This window comes from Sparus aurata, chromosome 16, assembly GCF_900880675.1.
Source record: "Sparus aurata chromosome 16, fSpaAur1.1, whole genome shotgun sequence".
NCBI lineage: Eukaryota > Metazoa > Chordata > Actinopteri > Spariformes > Sparidae > Sparus > Sparus aurata.
The window spans coordinates 2,768,730-2,792,578 of NC_044202.1; the positions used below are offsets into that span (position 1 = coordinate 2,768,730).

The window sequence follows — 23,849 nt, forward strand, 5'->3', positions numbered from 1 at the left end:
AATCAATGCAAACCTGGTAAAAATCAAATCAATGGGTGCTGCCGCTGGTATGTGGAGGTACTGTATATGAGACGATATATCCTCGGACCCCTGAGAACCTTTGGGCCGAGCAGCACCAAACTCAGATTAAGAAATCCAGAACTTTATCTTATTTTAGAGGTCTTTAATCGAGTGTTGGAAGAATGTTTTTTGTAAAATTTGTCATACTTCTGTTTAAAACAGCAAGAATGGCTGCAATCGACTGAGTTGCATCGTGGGTAATGTAGGCTCCAGATTGAAAAAGGTATGCAGCGGTACTCCGACCTGTAAACACACTTTAACGAGTTAAATTGGAGGAGTTGCCCTTTAATGACCGAGACGACTGGCTGCCGTCTAGTGAGGTCTTTTTTTTCAGCATCCCTGATATGAATTTATTCATTCTTGAGTGAGTTAAAGGTCGGGCTTCCATTCGATGGTCGTCCAGCACCTTGATATTTAGACGAGTCTCGTGTCAGGTAAAGATCATCTGTAGGAAAACACCAACAGGATCCGCCTCTTACCCACAATGCTTTGCAGCAGGTTAGCTTCCTGAGTATCACTGCGGTTTAGAGATTCAGGCTGATTCGGTTGTGGCACTCATTATCTCCCCTCTGGATACGAGTGTCTGCCAAAAGCCTAAACTCTAAACTGTAATCGCTTTGTCCAGCTCATTACACAAATTCTGAAATCCAGCCTAATTAAACTGAAGCATTTAGGTAAAACAGAATATTATCCCCACAATCCCGCGCTGTTAACAATGAGCAGAATCGACCGAGGGGAACACTAAGTCGTCTAAAAGCCTCGGCAGCATCAAAACAAAACACCGCCGTCTTTGAAAGTCGCCTTTGCTGGATTTTAAAGTGGAGGATATCAGCAGCTTGGAGACGCTTCTGGGAGCCTCTGGTCTTTTTTTGGGTGTGTGCTTGCATAAACAGCTGACTGTGTACCGCGTAATGGCTCCCAAAGTGACAAAAAAATACCCACTAATTGGCCCGAGCTCCGACTGTGAGGTATTTATACCGAGGGCAGCCTCGCCTCGCGTCTCCTCAACAGTCTATAATTATCTCGACAGAAACTTTGAAAATGGGATTGATGGGGAGGAGGAGGAGGCTTATGATCTAAAGAGATGAAGAGGAAGAAAGGAGGAGGGTGTGAGGAAATCAAAGACGGACAAATATAACGAGGAGGTGCAGGGAGGTAATGAATTAACCTCCTCGCCTTCCGTCAGCCGATGAAATTGACTTAAAGATCACAAACCTCCTTGCAGCCATCTCAGGTCGTGATCTTAAGATTGGCCGGTTCTCAAAACTTGACATGAGCACTGAAAATTAAATTGCCGTCCTAAATGTTCCTGCAGAGGTGACGACGGGAACATAAAAATCAGCAGTCAGAAATCAAACAGAATTTAAGGAGAGGTCCGTCTTTGCCAAACCATGAGAGGTGATTTGTGACGGACTCTTAATTTTAAACGGCAGATTAATGTTTGATCACAATAATCAATGTTTACTGCGGTTATTATAAAATCACTGCATGATATTAAACCTGTCAGATAAAAGAAAAAGAGAAGAAGAAGAAGAAGAAGAAGAAGAAGAAGAAGAAGAAGAAGAAGAAGAAGAAATGGATCGGTTTCTGTAAATGTGTGTTTATAATCATTCATTCTTTCAGCAATAATTCCAACAAGACCTTTCAAGATGTTGTCATAGTTTTGGTTTTGATTTTGTCACTTCCTGTTTTATTTTGTAGCCTACATCCTTCAGGCGTCGTGTGTTACTTTGCACTTCCTGTCTTTGTCTGTTTTCCAACCGTTTTTCCCAAACGTTTCCCAATCTTTCCTGCTGAAGATGACATCGTCCACGCATGCAATCTTTTTTTTTTTTAATCACCAGTTAAGTATTCTGTTATCTCCAGATTACAAAGCTCATTTTCTGGTGTTAATGGGTTAATTTATCTCATTATGTGGAGAAAACAAAAGGCAGATTTCACAAGATAACGGGATTGTTTGTACGTTTTCATGAGATTCCCGGGATAATTATGGAAAACTTATCCTGGGATGATTATGGATTACACGTGTTCTCCAGTTGTAGGCCTGACTGATCTGAATGTTATCTCTAAAACAAAGACACAAAGAAGTTTCTGTGCTTGACCTTGATTGAAGAACACACTGATGCATCGATCGATAAAACTCCTTGATGTGACATTCTCGTCTTAAATCAGTCGTTACAGCCGTCAAGGCGTCAGAGCGCTCCTGATGTTTGATTGGAGCTGACAGCAATGAGAGGAAACAAGCTTTTGTTTTGTTCGTGATAATGAGTCGATTACTTCTCTGTTCTCAAGATAACAACATAATGAAGTCGTGATCTCGAGATAACGGCATTATAAAAATAATTGCTTGCACGACAGCCGAGACTGCAGCAGCTACAACATTTAGATCGTCAAGTGATTGTCAATTAAAGTGATCCAGCAGCAGTGTTCGAGCTCGGAGTGCCTCGGTTCACTGGAAGCATAACACACAACGTGATAATCTGAACTGTGTGTGCAGATATCTGCAGCCTGCGAGCGGTTTGGTGTCTTTGGGGCTGCAGAGGGTCAGAAGTTCACCGCTCAGCGTGTGTTTGGGTAAATGAGGTCGTAACAGAGTGTGACTGCTGCCTGGCTCTCGGGCGCTCTGTTAGTTTTGTGTTTATTTCCTCCTTCGTGATCGTCCCAGTGCGTCTCCACACCGCCGCTGTTAATGAAGATTCATTTACGGCTTCTTTTGTGTTTGTGGCACGGCCGTCTTGTTGCAGTGAGCTCAACAGATGTAATGCTTTTGTTCGGAGCAGTTTTATTGTGTCGAAAGTGCATTTTCACAGGACATGCTACCGTGGTCTCAGCCCGACCTTTGACCTCACCTTCTCCGTGTCGATGCCTTTGGACATGGACCAGGTGGAGACGATGTAGTCCATCACCCGCTCGCTCAGCCCCTTGGGAACCTGGTAGAGCTTCAGGAAGTCCCGCACGTTGTTGAGCATCTCGTGGTAGCGGTTGGTGTTGGCGTACATCTGCTGGAAGATGGTGGTCACGTTTCCAAAGATGGTGGCGTAGAGCAGAGCTGGAGAGGACGACACACACACACACACACACACACAGACAAGTTAGTCATTAACTGGTGTTTATGGGATTTTTCTACCTCCCGTCTTCCTTTATTTCCTGGTTTAAATCTTTCTCTCATTTCTGTCTTTTTGTCGCCCCGTGAGGTGCTTTTACACCACACGGTTCATTAAAGCGTTTCATGAAAGTAATTATTTCTGACTGGAGGAGAATATCCACTTACACACACAGGAGCACACATCCTAACACCAGCAGCCGCGCCGCTTTAATTTTTTCCTCGGCCTTCTTTGTGAAGAGTACATTTGTGAAAGCACTTAATACAACGTTGTCTCATGTGACCTGTTCAATTACTCCTGAAGCTCCTGAAGGACTTTAATGCAGAAAGTAAGCGCGAATCCCAATCACGAGCCGGAGAAACGCTGCAGGCAGCCGATCATACAGGTGTATAGATCCTGGATCCACACTAAAAAACACAAAACGTATCTGCTGAACGTGATCTGAGTTTCTCTTTCCAGGATGAATTTATACAAACACAACATGGAAATCAGGCTGACATGCAACACACCCATCTTCAACAGCCCAACACAATAAAGGCTCTGTGTGCTCTACCATAGATCTGCAAACAAAAACAGATGCAGGATGTTTTCTGAGCGTTTATGGATACAGAGCAGTACCCCCGGTAGTCGTTGGGAGGCAGTGTAGCCAATACTTGAAGTGTCATGTGACCACAGGGCAAGACGAAGAAGGTTTTTAAAATGTCAGAACTTTTTGAGGAGAGGTTTTGCGATTTGGTGAGAAGTTGCCAACATCTATGCCAACGTGGAGGACACATGGAAATATGAGGGCAAACAGACGAGAGAAGAAACCATGTATGTACAACTCGGGCTGGGTCAGTTTGCTTTCCTCTGTCCCAACCAACAGTCCAAAAACAAAAGATTCTTCATTTATTCATGAATTATAAAGAAAATATTCACATTTAAGAAGCTGATTGTTTGACATTTCTACTTGAAAAAAATACTGAAATGCTCAATGATCAACGAAATAATTGGCTCTTCCTCGTCTTCTTTAAAGGGATATTCCGGTGTAAGTTTAATCCATGGTCTAACACACCGTGAAACTGTGTTAGACTCCCTCTCGAGAGATCAAGTTAGCAGACCGCTAATTTACGGAGTTTTTTCAACCTCAGAAACGACCGCACGACAACAATACACTGCAGTAAATGGATCCAAATATAAACCGCCACCAAAAAGCCACAAATAATGCTCAGAACAGCACCAAACTTCAGCAACAGTACAAATAGGGTCTCAGCACATAGTCCGGGGCATCTAACCTCCGCTAGCTTAGCTGGATTTCTACTGAAAAGCTGACTAAATTTACCACTCTTCTGCAGCAGCTTCCTGTTGACGGGAAGTCCCGACGAGTCGATTACCGAGTGCAGTAGAGTTCCACGGCTCATGGATGAAAATGTATGATTATGACTCCATGGAAAAGCAATCAAAGTTCATATGTGTCTTACCTGCCAGTTTATAACAGTTATTATCGAGAGCGGACAGGGAAAAGAACGGAATTGAGCATTTCTAACCGCACTCGGTAATCGTCGTGTCGGGACTTCCCCGACCCGGAAGCTGATGGAGGAGAGTTGAACTCTGTTTTTAGCTTCCCAATAGAAATCCAGCTAAGCTAGCGGAGGTTAGATGCCCCGGACTATGTGCTGAGACCCTATTTGTACTGTTGCTGAAGTTTGGTGCTGTTCTGAGCATTATTTGTGGCTTTTTAGTGGCGGTTTATATTTGGATCCATTTACTGCAGTGTATTGTCGTCGTGCGGTCGTTTCTGAGGTTGATAAAACTCCGTAAATTAGCGGTCTGCTAACTTGATCTCTCGAGAGGGAGTCTAACACAGTTTCACGGTGATTTAGACCATGGATTAAACTTACACCGGAATATCCCTTTAAGAAAACCGCCCACAAACTACATTGCGACTCTCCAGCAAACTCATCAAAACTGTCATCAAAAAAGTACATAGCAACACCAGACACCACCAAGACATCACGACCCACCAGGTAACACCTGAACGCCTCTTCAACTACACCTCTGCAAGTCTAGTTCACGCAGCAAAACGCTTTCTGGTTTGCGTTAATGTACCAAGCACCTCGCAGCTCTCGATGTCTTTCTTTACATTATTTCTTTTTGTTAATGAGCTCAAACTTGAAGCAATCCTAGCCAGGACATGTACAACTTCATGCAGCTGATATGAGCAGGTAAAGAGGTGAGAAGAACGAGGACACAAACATGGCTGACGTCTCCCGCTGGATGACAAGCTGTCTTAACGGCAGCTTACACCGCTGAGGAGGTGTTCGAGAGGAGGAGAGGGAGTTTCACCCTCGTCCAGCTTAAAGCCGCCGTGCGTCAGCCTGTTCTGTACTCCACTGTTTCCATAGACACCTCACTGAAAATAGTTCCTCCTCCTCCTCCCAGACAATAAAAATGACAAAAGGATAAGGAGAAGAAAATGACAAGTTAAGTGAAAAATGGGGCTAGGTCGGCGGAGAGGAGCTGCTGACGACGGCACATGAGCCACGAAATAAGAGAGCAAGTTCTGAACAGCAAAGAAAGAAAGCGAGAGAGGAAAAAAACTGTTGGACAAACAACGTCTGTAAGTGACTGTGTGTTTGAGATAAGGTGTGTGCATGTAAATGAGAAAGAGTAAAAAGAAAGAAACAGGAAGAAGTGCGTGTGTGTTTTTATTCTCAAAGAACCGAGAGAGTCAGAAATAAAGAAAAGGATTCAAGGACACGGAGAGAAAGAGGCAGAGAGGCGTGTCAGCGGTGAGATAAACGCTGTTCCAGTTTGGTTCTCGCAGACTCGGCAGCCTTCCAGGACCCTCCAGGACCTCTCCACAACCTCTCCAGGACCCTGTCAGCTGGGACAACACTGCCGAGCTGGAACCGAGCTGAGAACCTCAGAGGCAGCTCCGCCACATGTCGGACTGCTAATTGGGCGACATTGCGGCTCAGCAGTCGGCCGATATCACCTCAGCACGAACAACGACCGAGGTTTGACCCCCCTGTTGAGCTGAGACGACCTCTCTGTGTTTTCCAGGATTTGAAGTGGTTGATTCAGACTCTAGTTTAGTTCATTTATCGAGGGGGGGAGGGAAAAACCACACGAAGACACCTGAAACTGCGAGCTGCAGTCTGCTAACAAGACACGTCTGGATCTCTGGAGTGTGATGGTTTTAAATCGAAGCTGGAGAAAAGCATCGTGAGAAAAACTAAACTAGACTTCTACACAGGTCAGGTGTGTTACAGTAGACGGAAAGCTAATTAGCAGCATTTGCATTTGCAAGCCGGAAACAATGTCAAAGCAGCTTGAGACAAACAACAGAACTGACCTGCAGAACTTGACCCTCCTTTACAGAGGCGGTATTTGCAGACGGAGTGTTAAAAGTTGAGCAAACATCATAAAAGGCAGCGCTCACCTAAAGTTAATGGTTTCCAAGTTCATCACCTCCTCCTTCAGTAAGTCAGCACAGCAACAACCAAGCTAACGCCCGTGTATCTCTGCAGCGTGTTGGGCAGCACGCAGCCTCCAAAAGATAAAAATATTGCATCTTTTCAGACGGCGTCACCGCTGAAGCTCTTTTCCGTGCGACTCGTCACCCCTCACCCTGCACAACCAAGAAAATGGGCTGAGAGAGAAAAAGCCTATCTTGCAGTGGCTGGTAGATTCTCCAGCCCAGTGTTTTATGTTGTGGCGCTAAACCAGATGCAAATCTTTCAGAAAAAGGTGATTTATCTCCATTTCACCAATTGATTCTGTCCCTGTCGACCAGCTTGCTAACGTTTCACCCCCGTGGCAAAGACGGAATCAACCTGTTGCATAAAATCGTACAGAATAACACGTGATTTATTCAAATAAATACACTTGTAGATTTTAAAAAAACACAGTTACATCTGCAGCCTGGTTATCTGATCCTGACTGGATCTTTATAAACACCAACATCGTTCTGCATCAGTCTATAAACAACACGTCTCTGGTCTCATGAAGAAATCCGACGGTTCAATCGAAGGAGCCCGGCTACAGTTTATAGCTGTCACTTCAATAACTATATTTGAGATGTGATGTGTCCCCCGTGGCTCTATTTATTTAAATCTGTCTCTGTTTCCACCCCTCTGGTGGCCGCAGAGAGAGATGGGCTGCTGGGAGGGGGAGCGGTGTGATGGTCAGGACGGGGAGCAGATGAAGAGCTTTACTTCCCTCGTATTCATGAGCTGACAGAGCAGCCGGGGGGACGACGACCAGACGCTGTCAAAGTGAGGCTCTGATCGACTGCAGGGAGTCTTTGCGTCAAGTTTGTCTCCAAATTGACTGTGACACCGACGAAGGAAACCATCATTGGGTCTATTTTGGCCTCGTGGCGCTGCTCTGATCTCATCGGCAGCTTTATTTTTCTCATATTGTTGCTAAGCACTCATTAGCGCTGCGTTCCCGTTACAGCCCCGAGACCACCTGAACGTCACACGCGCGTGGGCGGGTCGCTGACGTCTGTTCGGATCATGAGTGGGTTTCTGTTTTTCCTGATAACGACCCTATTTAAATTAATTGTGCGCCGCTTCATGTTCGCCACCGAACACACCTCGTTGTTGAGAATAGTTCCTGACTCACACGAGTTCAGTCAGATCCGCTGCAGATTCATCGGTGACGGAACAAAGCAAAGCAGAATTTAACGTATTTTGAGGTATATGTCGTACATTTTTAAAACCCTTCTGCAGTTCTTCTTCTTTGTGGCATTTTTTTTTAAAATATGTGTGTGTGTGCTGTCTGGTTGATGGAAATAACCTTTAAAATCTTCTATATTCTCCTCAAGTAATTTGAAGGTGTGATAACGCAGATGTCACCAGATAAAGAAACCGGAATAACGAGACGAAATAAAAGAAATCTGCCTCAAATCCTCTTCCTCTGATCCTTTTCAGCTCCTCTCTCGGTTTAAAGACGACAGTCAGGGAAGTTTCTCGCTGATTCACTGAACTATACTCTCATGATAAGTGTCTCCTAAAGGCCAGCTGTCAAAATGAGACGCTGCTGGATGATGGAAAGATAAAAACTACATATTGATGAAGTGGTGATGAAGCCAAAAACAAAGGAGACTTGATCAGGAAACAGAGTCCACCTTCACTCAGACGAGCTGCTGGAGGAGCTCCGAGTGAATGATGGTGAGAGACGGAGATCTGTCCGTCCAGGAGGAGTGACGGAGACACAGTGTCAGCGCCTGCAGCCCAGAGTCCAGAAAGTATCCATCAGAACTCTCCGACATGAAGCGACAGCCAGGTACAGTAGAACTCACACACACACTCAGACGCAAACACAGAGGCCATCTTTGAAACAACAGTAGAGGAGTGATGATAAAGGACGGTTTCAATCAAGATACATTTAGATTTGATTGTCGTGTTTTGCTCTTGAACTTATAAAATCGTGTTAAATCCTCAGAAACAACCGCACGACAACAATACACTGCAGTAAATGGATCCAAATATAAACCGCCACCAAAAAGCCACAAATAATGCTCAGAACAGCACCAAACTTCAGCAACAGTACAAATAGGGTCTCAGCACATATTCCGGGGCATCTAACCTCCGCTAGCTTAGCTGGATTTCTATTGTGAAGCTAAAAACAGATTTCAACTCTCCTCCATCAGCTTCCGGGTCGGGGAAGTCCCGACACAACGATTACCGAGTGCGGTTAGAAATGCTCAATTCCGTTCTTTTCCCTGTCCGCTCTCGATAATAACTGTTATAAACTGGCAGGTAAGACACATATGAACTTTGATTGCTTTTCCATGGAGTCATAATCATACATTTTCATCCATGAGCCGCGGAACTCTACTGCACTCGGTAATCGACTCGTCGGGACTTCCCGTCAACAGGAAGCTGCTGCAGAAGAGTGGTAAATTTAGTCAGCTTTTCAGTAGAAATCCAGCTAAGCTAGCGGAGGTTAGATGCCCCGGACTATGTGCTGAGACCCTATTTGTACTGTTGCTGAAGTTTGGTGCTGTTCTGAGCATTATTTGTGGCTTTTTGGTGGCAGTTTATATTTGGATCCATTTACTGCAGTGTATTGTTGTCGTGCGGTCGTTTCTGAGGTTGATAAAACTCCGTAAATTAGCGGTCTGCTAACTTGATCTCTCGAGAGGGAGTCTAACACAGTTTCATGGTGATTTAGACCATGGATTCAACTTACACCGGAATATCCCTTTAAGTCTTCTAATTAGTTTCCTTTCAGTGGACGGAGTCTCCTTCTGTGTCCGGCCTCTGTAGATGAACCCCTGAACGCACCTCCGTGACTCAAACAAACCAAAAATAGCATCACAAAGTGAAAACAAAGCAGCAGCGGGAGGCGGGGGCGGGGGGGCTCTTTGGAGTAGCCACCTCCATCACGAGCCATTGAGCCCGGTCCATTTGCTGCTCAGTGAGCCGAGCCAGCGTCCAGGCTGCATCACAACACATTACACGGTGACAGGACCCCGCCGTCCACCAGCCAAACACCGAGAGAGCCAGTCAGCCGCATCAGACGCCAACAACAACAAAAAAAGCTACTGTATAAATCTGTTTTGACAAGCAGTAATTGTGCATCAGGCGCTCTCTGGGTGAGTAAAACACTGAGGCTGATTGTCTCTAAATAAATATTGACTAAAACTGTGCAGAGGCATCCCGGTGTTAGTCACAGCCCGGCCCTCCTCCATCTTTCTGTAATTATGACCCTCGCTCAGTAAATGCGGTTCGTTTAGCACCGTTTTCTCCAACATCTCATTGTTTTCTTCTCATTAGGTCATCTTAATGGACTACTTATCACCGTGCAGAGATGATAATGAGTTTTGGAGGGAGTGGGTCGGGCTGCGGCTGATGGGTTGACGCCAAACACCGGTAAGTGACCGCGTTACGGTGGAGCACAGGACGCCAACGAGGGCCGTCTACAATAAATCGTGCAATTATAAGAGCTGTTGCATGAGGAGAAACTTGTGAAACGGGTGCATTGTTGCTTTCTTGTAAATTCGACATTAAATACAAAACATGAAGTTGTTTGTTTCGTTGTTAAAAGTGTCATTTTGTTGCAGCATCGTTGTACCAGCCTGTCTGCATTTAGCAGCCGTTTGAACACAATGTTTCAACTGATTTCACCATTTATACTAAATTTACTGAAGAAGAACATGTTTAATTTTACAAATACAGCAAAGTTCCCCAGAAAGTCCCCAGACTCTCTTATAAAAAAGCTCGATTTTGTGAGTTTGAGTCAAGAAAAACTTGCTCTCCATGACAGAAATCCTTTCTTGTGTCCGTTTGTCTTCAATCTCACGACAGACGCAGAAAGCAGAGACAGAAGAAAAGGACACGCCAAGTTCCTGCTTGTCACATAAATGTTGCAGCATTGAGGAGAAAAAGTTTCCCAAAAACTGAAATCCTTACTTGATGTTTCACGCTGTGAACGTGTGAAAACTGTGTACAGAGACATCAGCGACACTCTGAACATCTGCTCGGAGCTCAGAGACGAATCGCCTCCCTCCGTCTTTTAATCACACTCATAAATCTTGATTAGAATAAGAAGTTGGGGACGGTCCAGAGCGTTTGCAGGGTGACTTCGCTGAATGCTGCTTATTATACACCAGAATGCAAAGTCACCATCTCACCTCCAGCCAAAACTGTTCAATTAAAACTAAGTAAGGTCTTATAATTGGCAGCATTTAAGTGAACATCCATCCCGACATCATGAAGCTCAAGTGTTGCATACAAAGATCAATGCCGTGAAAAATACAGACATATCTACGCTCTGGAATAAAAAAAAGCTCCCGTGTGACATGAACCAATCACGTCCTCCTCAGGTGATTTGTTTGAGACAAAATGCCGTCGATACCGTCGGCTTCTCTCGGGAGCTTTTAATTCCAGCGAGCAGATAACTTTGTATCTCTCACAGAGCTGATACGAAAACTCATCCCGGACACAAAATGAAATTAAAATATACAGAAACTGATTTGAATTTTCTTTCTGAACGTCGGGGGGATACGCTGATGATGAATGACAGCGACAGGCTTTTCTGAAGGCGCGAATGCAAACTGATTCCTGGCGACATGTTTGCAGACGAGCCAGGAATAATGAACGAGCGAGCGAGAGAACGAGCGAGCGAGCGAGCGGGGGTGGACTTGATTATTGGCACAAACTTGGAAAAAAGAAGGGATTATCCTTTTTATTATTCTACTGTTTCACTCAGCGTGAACACAAACAGAAGGAGCCAGTGGATTCCTGTCTCTGTTTTCCATCTGGTGTTTTGAAGTCGAGAAGACGGAGTGTTGCGGTTTCACAAATGGGACCAGCCAGAGCCGGCGGTAACAAGGCCATCGGGGGCTGAGCGGCGCTCCCTGTGGACCGGGGGCCGGCCTCAGCAGGAGTAATGAAGTCATGGAGGACCGCTGATATTGAACCACTTGTGCCTGGTAAACATCGGGATGGTTGATGCGAGGAGGGACCAGAGATGCAGAGCTGGGGACAACTTAACCTCTCAGCTGATTGAGCTCGCCGCTGGACTCATGTTGACTGCAGCGCGCCGGTCGATATGCGGGGAAAGCGATGCTGTCGTACGGCGGCGTGCGCCGGGTCAGGAGGTCGCGTTCAGATATAGATAAATAAAATGAGGAGCGGAGCAGAGGTCAGCGCGCAGCAAAGGGTTTAAAGGGTCAGTTCATCCAATTTTAAAAAACAAATATTTCCTCCTTCGCCTCTGTGGTTTATAGCTATAGTGAGGTTTGTTTTGCTTTCATCAGCTCAGGTGTTGAAATGAGATCAGGGATGTGTTCCGCGTCCCGTCTGCGTCTGTCGTTTTTTCAAACCCACTTTAAAGGGAATCAAGACCCACTCATGTTTAACAAAAAACTAAAATGCTGCGTATCAACGCCTCGTGGTTGCTGCCTTCATGAACTAATCAAGAGGCGGCATTTAAGAATTCACACATGCCGTCCTATAAGAGACGGTTTTAAAGGGAAAGTTCGGGTTTTTTGATATGAATCTGTATGGCATCCCCGTCAGCAGTGTCATGCATCAACACTGACTTTCCCCCGACATTGTCCTGTGCGCCAAGTTCTTGCCCGGTTTTGGTGCTGACAAAAGTAGTCCGGCAAGTTGTCTGGGGTCATGAAAATAAAGCCTTTTTCATCTCAAAACAAATGTGTTCAAAAGAGTGATTCATTTGCATCACAAAACCGTTGTCCACGAAAAAGTCAGACCTCATAATCGCTTGGCGCCATTTTCTCTCGATTCGTATCACCGCGCGCTGCTGCCAGCTGACAGCCGTGCACGAATCCAACACTTTTTTCAGTTGTTTGGCAGTGTTTTACGTGCTCGGACCAATGACCACAGCGACGTGAGAGAGCTAACGTGAGAGCTAGCTAGTGATAATTTCGGCATCAGTGTATTCAGGTTCATAAAGATACCCCCTTGGCTCTGTGCTAAAGTCGAAGTCTTCATGATCGTCGGTGTCGTAGTCAGACATGTTGTTAACTTTCTGAGCAGTAAACACAGTGAAACAGGCTGACAGCAGCGCGCAGTGATTTAATCGAGAGAAAATAGCACCAAGCGATTATGAGGTCTGACTTTTTCGCGGTTTTGTGATGCAAATGAATCACTCTTTTGAACACATTTGTTTTGAGAAGAAAAAGGCTTTATTTTCATGACCCCAGACAACTAGCCGGACTACTTTCATCAGCACCAAAACCGGGCAAGAACTCGCCGCACAGGACACTGTCGGGGGTAAGTCAGTGTTGATGCATGACACTGCTGACAAGGGATGCCATACAGATTCATATCAAATAACCCGAACTTTCCCTTTAAGAAAAGACGTAAAAGATGCTAACGCTGCAGCCTGTCAGATTTCAAAAGGCAAAGAGATCCACAGTCTGGGGGTTCTGACTGCTAAGACCCAGTCGTCTTTAGTTACAAGCCGGGATCAAAGCTGCATCCATCGATCTTAAAGCATAAAAACGTCTTTTCCTGAGGGCAGATAGTTAATTGTAGCCCCATCCTCAGAACTAGGATGAGTAGCTCGAGTCGGATATGTTGCAACGACAATCACCTGACGAGCAATACCAGCAACGAGCTTGTGATCGACGACAGTCCTTCAAATATGGATGTTGCTGCAGAGAAACTACAAATGTATAATCGTGAACGCTTCACACACACACACGGTCGACACAACAACACAGAAGATCTCTACAATCAGCGCAGTTTCACGATTAGTGTCACAGATTCAGTGTCCGACTGAACGTGAAATATGATCACAGTTTAGGTCGAAAAATCTGGCAGCAGAGGAGGCGGTGAGGAGAAGAGGCAGGCGGGGACGGTGGACGGATTAAACGAGAGCAGGACTTCATGACATCGTATTACTTGAGCTGTCTCCTGCATGAATTAATAAAGCTAAATCCTGCACTCTGGAGATGCGGTCACATGCAGCAGAGCAGAGAAAGAATGAGCTCCTGGCGTCATGAACACCTTTCTCCATTAATCATGCTTGAGCGGTCCGTGGGAGACGCCGGGTCGGGTTATTCAGGGGTGCTGCCATGGCATGGGAGGACGAGGGAGGGAGGGAGGGAGGGAGGGAGGGAAGGGATTTACGTGTATGCAAAAACACTTTTATATGTATATTTCAGGAGATTGCTGCAACACCCAAATCAAAACGACCTTTGTGCCGAATGTGAAGAAATTCCTGCACCGTGTCCCTGAGATGTCACATTCACAAGCTCTCTAGTTTTAATTTTATTCTTTATCTCTCGTTCTTTGGATTTCTTTTTCCTTCTTATCGCGATTGTACACGTTAATGTCACGTGTTACTGTGAATCCTGATGGAGGTCACGGGTCAGAAACGTTGCATTAAAGGAGCACGATGGCTGACTGTGTGTGCGCAGAGATCTCAGATATTCAGAACTCAGGAATCTGAGAGTTCACAGGGTCAAATAAACTGCAGGATGCACCTTTAAAAAACAGACCTGCTGTCTCGTGCTAACAGACTGTAAAGAGTCGCTGCTCTCTGATTAGACCTTGATGGTCCGCCTGCCCTGTACAGGCTGTGAGCATCAGATGACACCTGCAGCAGACATTGATTGACCTTCCAGCTCCTGGTTTCGTCTGACTTCGGCTCAGCCAGTCGGGTTCTGCGGCTCGGCGACGATCTGAGGTCGAGCTGACACCAGTGAGCCGACTCCGTGTCAGGGGATCAAACATCTGAGGGCACCATTCACGAAGTGGCTTCTCAGCGACGATCAAAGCTCACGTGATCCCAGAACTCGCGGTAATCGCAGCTCGGCCCAATTTTCCCCCACTGTCAGCAATTATAGCTGAGGAGGACCGATCCATCAAGCCTGGCACCTGCTTGATTCAATTATCCCCACGCTACCCGTCTGACTGCGGGCTCCACACGTTCGGCTCCGGCATAAATTACGAGAGAAGAAATTAAAAAATTATAATAAAAATAGGAGTGATTGCCTCCTTTAGAGGCTTTTCACTGTGGGAACCGCTGGAGATTGGGTTCATAAATGGATGAGCGGGGAAGAGATTCACCGCGAGGACGATTACAACTGGCGATAATTATGGAAATGATGTGTGAATCACTACACAGCCGAACCCCCGGGTGAGTTACACAGCGCGCACAAATGATACGAAATAGATGAAGCCGATATTAATTATTTATGGCCGAGTGTAATGTTGTGAAATTCATCGCCGCTCATGTTTTTAGTGTTTTCTTTAAGTCTGCACTCAAACACGTGCCGATGAGTGCGCTCCAATATTCACACACACACACACACACACACACTAATCTATATACAGACACCTGCTGTGCACTAATCTGGAATAAAAGAAACACAGCAGACACACAAACGAGCACGCAGACAAAAACACGCAGTGAGTGACAAAGTGAAGGGAAACAACAACAGAGTCGAGTCTGAGCGAGGCGTTAATCCACCACGAGGCTCCGAACCAGGTTCAGCATCAGCACCCTGTTACAAAAGATATTCTGTCTTTTGGTGTGAAAAAGCAAACGTGGGAGTTTATTCTTCACCCTCGTCTCCACGTAGTGCTGCAGTACGGCACCGTTTCATCAGCAACTGATGACAACTTGTGAACCTTTAAAAATTAGTCTGATGTTGTGCTGAGTTTTCCAACTTCTCTAAAGAACCAGGGGTGAGCTGTCCGATGAATGCATGTTTGATATACTAGCTTGTGATTTCTGCAGCTCGAACAGCCACAGATGTCAAAATCCTCAGTGTGTTTCCCACTGAGTAAGATCCAGATCAGTTTAAGAACTTAATATTTTATGAATGGGGGCTTTGGCGTTCTGTCAGAGACGACTCCCGCCACAGGTAGAGCTGCATGAGTCATTTTTTGAGTTTTTAAATGTGCAATCAGCTGCTTTTCCATTCCACATATGACAGCAAATGAAGAATCTTTGAGTCTTCTGACTGTTTGTTGGATGAAGGAAACAATCTGAAGACGTCTCTTTGTGCTCCGGGGAACTTTAATGAGCAGTTTTTCCACTTTATTGACATTTTTGAGACCAAATCAATAATGAAAATAATGGTTAGTTGCAGCACTATAATGAAGAAGATGAAGAGGATCACCTAATATATCTTTGTATTGATCTGCAACAGATCTGCCCTCCAAGGCTGAGTTCATTACATCACAAAAGGCCGCTGCACTGCTCACCGTCATCCATCAGGACACAATGCAAACACAAAACACAGTCACATCCCTGCAAACGGTGCATTCCTGCCGACTGATGATAACTTTCTTGCGTTTTCTAAACCAAGTTCAGCTGCTCCTGCTCAGCATCCCCATAAATATCACAGAGCATGACTATTACATGAGCAGAGAATTAATAATACACTCATTTATTCAGATTTCTTCCCCTTCATCCGTCACTTGTCTCTGCAGAAAAGTTTCTTTTCAGCCACAGAAAAACACGCCTCATTCTGATGCAACTCCATCGACACTGTTCTGAAAGTGCGTCATCGGGCCACCAGGTTCAGACGTCTCTCCACTGAAGCAGTACGTTCGCTTCTGACAAACATAATGAAAAAACTCCCCTAAAAATAGGAGTTTTCACTCTGGCGATATCCACTCAAAGCACGTTGCCATGTCAACGAGTTAAGCGAGGGCAGGTCGGGGTGAAAGAGGACGGAGGCTTCCCTCCTCGCCGCCGTTAAATGTCTTAAGAATAGACTCTCCTGACAGCCCGAGGAGAGCGAGCCGACGTCTATCTGTCCATCCGGCTGATAGCTGATATGTTTCCTCTGGTCTGAGAATCTCAGTATTCGACAGGTAAAAGAGTAACAGCACGCTGCGATGCGAGGCCGGCGGGCGTAAGTTAATTTCCTGCCGCGGTCGGATCAGCATGTCAGGGTGAGAGAAAGCTGTGAGGTCAATTAACAGTCGAGTCGGTCAGTTCTTCCGGGAAATGTCTTTTTTAGAGAAACAAAAGGATCCCAGATGTTGTCTGAAGCTTACAACACAAACATGAAGCTGTAATAACGACACGTTTCATCCTCAGCTGGACGCTTAACGTCCCCACAAACCCACTTTTCTCTCCACTAAAGTCAACCATGCCCGACAGAAGGCTTACCGCAGGTTGTTAGTGGTCTTTTCATGTCAAAGTAAAATAATCGCCACGTTGAGCACTATTGAGCCTGTGAAAATAGCTGTCTTTTCATAAAATAGTCTTTTAAGGCTCTGGAGGAGCTCTGTAAAGTCTGAGACAATTACTTTAGTGCGACATAACTTCAGTATCTGAGCTTCTTCCACTTTGAAATAACAGTTTTATCACAGACAGTCTGCTGTAAAAACGGAGGTCGTGGAGTTTGAAAGATGTTTAGCAGCCAGTGAGAATCTGATGAAAAGACCATCGAGGTGCTTTATTAGACGTGTTGGATTGATGGTTGTTGAAGTTTGACTCATACTAAAGAGAAGGGGAGGATATAAATGCATTTTCCTTTGTGGTAACAGGTTCATCAGCATCCTAAATCAGAGGCTATATCTTTATTAAAGGTCTCAGCTCTCCTCGACCTCCTCAAACACGACAGGGAAGAGATGTCTTTAACTTGTTTGGTCAGAAATATCAACGTCTGTGGTTTTGCAGGTTTGAAAAAGCCAAACACCTGAGACACCAAGGCACCAAGAGACTGATTCTGTGGATGAAGCCTTCAAACATACACAGTGAGTCTCCTCAGTGTGTATAAATACAGACACAACTGCAGTCTGCTGGCTTGTCGGTGCGTTTAGCCTTCATGACAAATCACACGCATCATTAGGCAGGTTAGATTTGCTTTGTTTTCCTCGAGGCAAACTACCGACTCCTCCACGTCAGCTGCACATGTAGCAGGACAGAAATCCAGATTAATTAATATCCAAAACATCTGAGGGCTGTTTGCTTTCTGCTCAGTGACGAGATCCACGTCTGGAGAGCCACTTCGCTCCAGGACCTTGTGGTGAAACAGTGCAAGGAAAGCAAGAAAACTATCCTCCTCCCCGTGCATTTATTATTCAGAGCGCCAAGGTGCCCACTGTGCCCGCTCCGCCATGTTTAGCATTCTGTTACGAGGAACGCCCTGACTTTCTGAAGCTGCTGAGTGGAGGACGGCATTGTGATTAAGGAGAATAAGACCGTGAGGCGGTGAATGGTAATGCAACCTCCAGAGGACGGAGCGATGAATGTACGCGGTCAGGAGACTCACAACCAATCACGCTCTTACAGTATCAAAGCACGAAGGAGACTGACAAAGTTGGAGGGGGAAAAAAATGCACAAGTGGTAACAGAAGGTCACTGCAACTAATCCTCGGACGAGCCGGGAACATGTGGGTGGATTAAGTTCACAAACAATCCCCTGAAGGTGGAGCTGAGCCGTCCGTAAGCGAGGCAGGCAGCTGTGTTAAAAACCCAGAGGAGCTGCCGAGTGTCCAACTACTGAAGACTGTAGTCGCGGCTCCCTGGGGTAAAATGTGAGGAGCTGCATGAATATAAAGCAGGGTACAGCAGGAAAACTCCAAACGTGATCAGAACATTTTTAAAGAAAGTTTTCCAAAAGAGACTCGAACAGAGCGGACGAAAAAGTTGGAAACTGGAAAGAAAAACCAGGAGAACTAAACTTTCACGTCATAACAAGCAACAACAGTCAGACTTTGTTTTGTTTGAGGAAGTCACCCATACATATAGAACTTCTTCTGGTCTTATGCATCAAATTAAATGTAAAAAAATGTACATATATTTTGTAGATAATCATAATTCAATGGGTCAACCAGTTAGCAAATCAGATATTAAACATTTTTCTGATCAGAATCAGCTAATTACTTTGTATTTGAATAAACAAATTAAATACACATTAAATATGTGCTATGTTGGCTTTTATGCAGCAGGTAATCTGCAAAGCAACGAGAAGAAGTTGTAAAGTAAAAAGGATGATATTGAGAAGAAAATGAGAAAAGTAGCAGAAAAAGGGAAATATTCAAGTAAAGAATAAATACCTAAAAAAAGTATTTTCTTGTGCCAGAACTGGGTGATTTTCAGGAGACATTCAGACATTTGTTCCCGTGTAGTAGCAACCAAAACAGGCCGTTTTTCACAGGATGTTTGATCGTCTCATTCTGTGATCATGGCGACCAAAACAAGGTATTTTAAGCCAAACTATGCTCATCTCCAAACCCTAAACAAGTGTTTTTTGTGTATGAACCTGACCAGAGCGTGAGTACGGCCTTGTGACGAGAGCGAAAAAGAAAATTCAACCTAAACAAACGTAAAGCTGCAACATAAAGAAACATTTAGTTATAACTTATTTGTGGTTTTGCAGAAACGCACTTAGCTAACGTTTATTCTGGAGATCGGGATGCAAAAATAACCAAAGATTAATTAAAATATTAAGGGAGACAAATCTATGAATGTATGAATTCTTGCTTAGTTTATTCTGCTCACAAACAGGACAGCAAACTTGACCTCTTGGAGGAGGTGAGGAAGTCAAAGATCTGAGTTCAGAGCGTCAGACTGTCTCCTGAACTGGAGAGAGAGGCCGGGCAGATATAATGAGGGGAATGATGAGGAAAAGAGGGCGGGGGGAACAGTGAGAGGAGATAATGAGGGAGAGGAGGACGGGATGGGAGAGGGAGGAAGAAGTAACAAAAAGAGAAAGATGGCTCGTTGTGGATTAGTGGACTAATCGGCTCTGTTGCTGCTGTCGGAGCGAGAGGCCACACACAGCACAGCCTCCCACAGGATCGCAAAACACAATATACAGCTCACCCCCTCTCTCTTTCCCTCTCTCTCCTCTCTCCCTCCCTCTCTCTCTCTCCACTCCTTCACCATCCGATGGTTTTTGGTTTTATTTGTTTCTCACTTTCTCTGCAGCTCTTGCTTTCCAAACTAATCAGGACATCTGAGCTGAGAAGCCAGAGGGGAGACCGACACCCCGGGCTGCTTCCTTCTCCCTCTCCGTCTCCCCATCCTTTTTCCTCCCTTCCCTTCTTTTCCTGCCTCCTCTAACACCCCCGCTCTATTGTCCTTCCCTTTATGTTCTCGCCTACTCCTCATTCCCTCCAGCTCCCTCATCTTATCCCCTTCCTCCCTCATCTCCCGGCATCATTTTCATCAACCCTCCCTCCCCCTCGGGCCTCTGCGCAGCATTGGATAAAGTGGGATTGGGTGGATGGGTGGGGGTGTCGGGTCAGGAGGACTTCCAATCCACTCAGTGAAACCCGAACTCGTCTTGGGATTGTGTGAGAGTCCTCGCTGGAGCGCTTTTAGCATCAGGCGGGGTTTTAAGTCGGATAAATACTTCGCCAAGGGCGAGAGCGTCGGAGAGGAGAACTTTCCTCTGTTCTTTCCTTCCCCGCTCGCTTCCTTCTTTCCTTTCATCTCACCCAACCCCCCTTTTATTCTCCTCTCCTGCTGAGTCTGGTAAGTCTCTTCTGCTTAGGATACGCAGCCATCAAGCCAGGTTCCCCGGGCCAAGTCGGCCGCATCCTTCCTTCCGCCCGGCTGCGCGCATCACTGGCACCGCCGAAGCATTTTGAGCCCAGGTAATACCCATAATTCCCTGCGAGCTGGAGGCTGTCAAGTGAACCTCGCTTTTTTTCGTGATACCCTCCATCCCCCCTTCCTTCTCCAACCGCCTCACCTCACTTTCCTCTTCTCTCTGCAAAAAAATACTCATCTAACCAAGTCATTTCATCTGTATCGAGTCTCACAGATTCAGCCAAGCTGCCAGAATAAAAAAGCTGAGATGGTGACGACAGAACCAGGTATTTTAAGCCAAAACAGAACTGGATATATTATTAGATATATGTGCCAACAAAACCAAATATATTTCATCAACATTGGAACATTTCCAGCCAAAAAATATCTGACAAAACCAGATATTTTTGACAAATCATTGGGACATTTTCCAACCAGGTATTTAAAGCCAAAACAAGTTCTCCTCCAAACCCTAATCAACCAGAACATTTTGAACATTGAAAACACAAAAAGTTGCAACAAAAAGCATATTATTGTTTCCTGACGTACATTACCAACATTTCATTGGCGAATGGGGTTGAAAGATTCACCATCAGGGTGAAATCATCACTTCACCTGCAGTCAATCCGGCATCCTGTTGCAAGAGTCCAGCTACAAAATCATCTTCTTTATTAAATGGACAGTCTGATTAACTCGGCCTGATAAAGGTGCTCCGACTGTCAAGGCTTAACGTTCTTAAGACGGATAAAAAGTTACCCTTGGGGAGATTTTGCAGGAAGGTGATTGCATTTAAACTTTTCTCTGGTTTCATTAATGAATAACTCAGAGACTTGACACTAGATTAAACCACTGGTTAACACTGACGTCAGCTCTGCGGAGCTTTACCTGCAGCCGGGATCAGAACACGGGCTCTTTCCCATCGCTTTGAGGTTTTAACCTGCCTCACCTATAAAAGTCCAGGTTTCCTGTTAGATTACTTTCACATCTTTCTGTTCTGTATAATGAAAAACACTGGCAGGGTGATGGTTGAACAGCAGGGGCTGATGATTCGTTTTCTCCCTACCGATACCGCTGATGACTTGATTTTCACCTCGACAGATAAAATAAAATAAAAACAAGGTCCTGCAGTTCAGGAAGGAAAAAAGAATCATCTGTCTCAGCCAATTAAATCAAGCTACCAAAGTTCACAGTGAGGATTACTGAATCTACTCTGGAGAAATTTTAAGATGCTAGACTCTGAGCTGTGCTTTGTGTAACCTTTTCAGCTGGTGTCAAGAACAAGAATGCAGAACATGGCAGTGTCAGTCGGAGCAGGAAGATTATAGGAATCAAAACAGACAAGTTTCCGTTTAATAGAAAGGTCTTAAAAAAGGCGTACACAATCTTTTTCAGGCTGTAATCACCGCCTGCGCTCTGGAATCACTGTTATACCTTAAATGCATGTTACTGGAGACAAAGCGTCAAAACAGTCTTTCATGTCCTCTGTGATCAAACTGCTTAATAGACGTCTCTGACGACATGTCATCATTTTTGAATGAGGATTTTGTCAGTTGAATATTTGATAACGAGGAAGATGGCATGCTCGTCCTTGGGTTGAAAAGTTCTTTAAACTTAGGAGACTCAGACTCCACTGAATAGATGATGAATACGTGGCTGCCAAGATGACATGAGGGAAGTTTTTCATAAAAATCTTCTTAAGCTTTTTTTATCTTTCAATGACAGCTTTACTTTGTTTCATAGTAATATGTATTCTAAGTTTAATAAAGACGGAATATGAATAAACTAAACTGTAATCTAGAAATCTGGAGTTCAGTCTGAATTGGATGGATGTAGTTAGTTACCCCTAAAGTCCTGATGCCGGAGCATGACGCAGCAATTCAGCCGAATTCAGCACGGAGCAAACAGGAAGTCTCACACCAAAACAACAACATAACATCCGGTTAATTTTCAGAATAAAACACTCGGCAGTACAAAAATCTCCAAAAAAGAGACAAATCCAAGCACTTCCTCTAATCCTTCGGGTAGAAACACTTTTGTTGTTGTGTTTAAACCATAAACATATCACTGAGGTCGCACCTGATTCTTTAAGTATAGCAGGAACTCCTCGGTCTCGCAATTCCAGCTGTCGGATGACGGCGCAAAACCGTACCCACAGCCGTTACGCAACGCAAATGCATCCAGTGGAATTCCCGGGAAAATATTCTAATGTTGCTACAGATGACTTAGGAGTAAAATGTTCAGCACTGGGTCCTTCTTTGATGACATGCGACAGTTCATCAGAAAAAAGGACAGAAATAAGACGGAAAAACAGACAAGGACAGGAAGTTAAACGTAAAACACGACCCATGAGGATAAACTTTCAACATAAAACAGGGAATCAACTGAACCGAAACCCAGAACCAAGACATAACTTGGCAAACTATGGAACTCACAAGAGTAAGAGAGCAGTGTTAGTCAGATATGATATTTATTCATGTGTTAAAGAGTGTAAAGTGTTATCGGCACAGATGGAGGCTGTTTCTCTTCTGTACGAGGGGAAACCGTAAACATATTTCTTATTAAAAGGTGTTTAATGATCCCGTGTGGGACGTGATCATGTGAGCTGAGGGTATGAAACCTATAAATACATCCCTCTGCAATGCTAATGAGATTATGTAATTACATATAATGAAATGATATGGAAATTATTATGGGCGATTATGCTAATCGCTCTTTAATGGTGCTGTTTAAAGTTTCATGGGCCTATACGTTCACTGAATGTGCAGTGATGTGTGTGTTGCACTGCCTCGCACGGGGCACCATTACGATTTAAGCGTATGTTTATGTGAGTTCAGATATATATGTGTGTTCCGTCTGAACGTGATGGCGTGCCCTCTAACACTGGGGTGTGCACCGGTTCAGAAAAGCCTCTGAGGTCCCTGCTGATGGCTGCAGATACAGTTAAGTGGTCCATTAATCCTGAACAGTCTTGTGATAAACAGGGTGTGACAGCTGAGGAGGAGTCGCACAGATCGGCCTCTGCGCAGTTATAGAAGGACGAGTCGTTCAGATGTCGGCATGCACACAGTACTCTGGTTCGGGCCGGGTCGATTATATGAGATGCAGACAGACGGACAGACTGGAGGACGGATGAAGGCAGAAGGACAGAGGGACAGAGGGACATGTGATCAGATAGGAATCAGTTGGATATCTATCATGAACAGAGCACAGGAAGAGTCAAGAGGTGAAAACATACATCAGTTTTGATCCTTTTCTCTGGATCAGAACCGGGCAGGGTGGTGCGGCTTTTAGTTTCTCTGCTCTCCACCTTTGAAACAAGCTTCCTGAATTAACTGTGGCTTTACAATACATAGATTCACAACTTGCCTCTCCTTAGCACAACCTACTACTCCTGTGTTACATTCTCCAACAAAGAAGTACGGCAAAAGAACACAAATCTTTGCCAAACTAAAATCACATGACTTTTTTTGGTTTTGGTTTGTTAAAGCAGGAAATTTGAGAATCTTACAACACCTCTATAGTACTTAAATTTAAAAATTCAGAAAGAGGATGGATCTTTTATCTGACTGAGGATTGTTAGCATTGTTTTCATAAATCAAAATCACTAAAACACAAATTTTACTACAATGCAAAAGTCTCCAACAAATCAGCCTCAACTTAAAACCAAACAAAGAAATTAATAAGAAATAGACAGAAACCAGTAACCAGTAG

General features: G+C 44.7%; 1 protein-coding gene across 1 annotated transcript in view; it reads right to left on the reverse strand.

The window, feature by feature from the left end:
• The window catches only part of LOC115566387 (potassium voltage-gated channel subfamily H member 5-like), a 126,163-nt gene that overhangs the window by 52,486 nt on the left and 49,828 nt on the right, over window positions 1–23,849 (reverse strand). Inside the window, exon 9 of the mRNA XM_030392229.1 lies at window positions 2,910–3,109. Coding sequence (XP_030248089.1) covers window positions 2,910–3,109 — 200 coding nt within the window. The remainder of the gene's footprint in view (window positions 1–2,909; window positions 3,110–23,849) is intronic.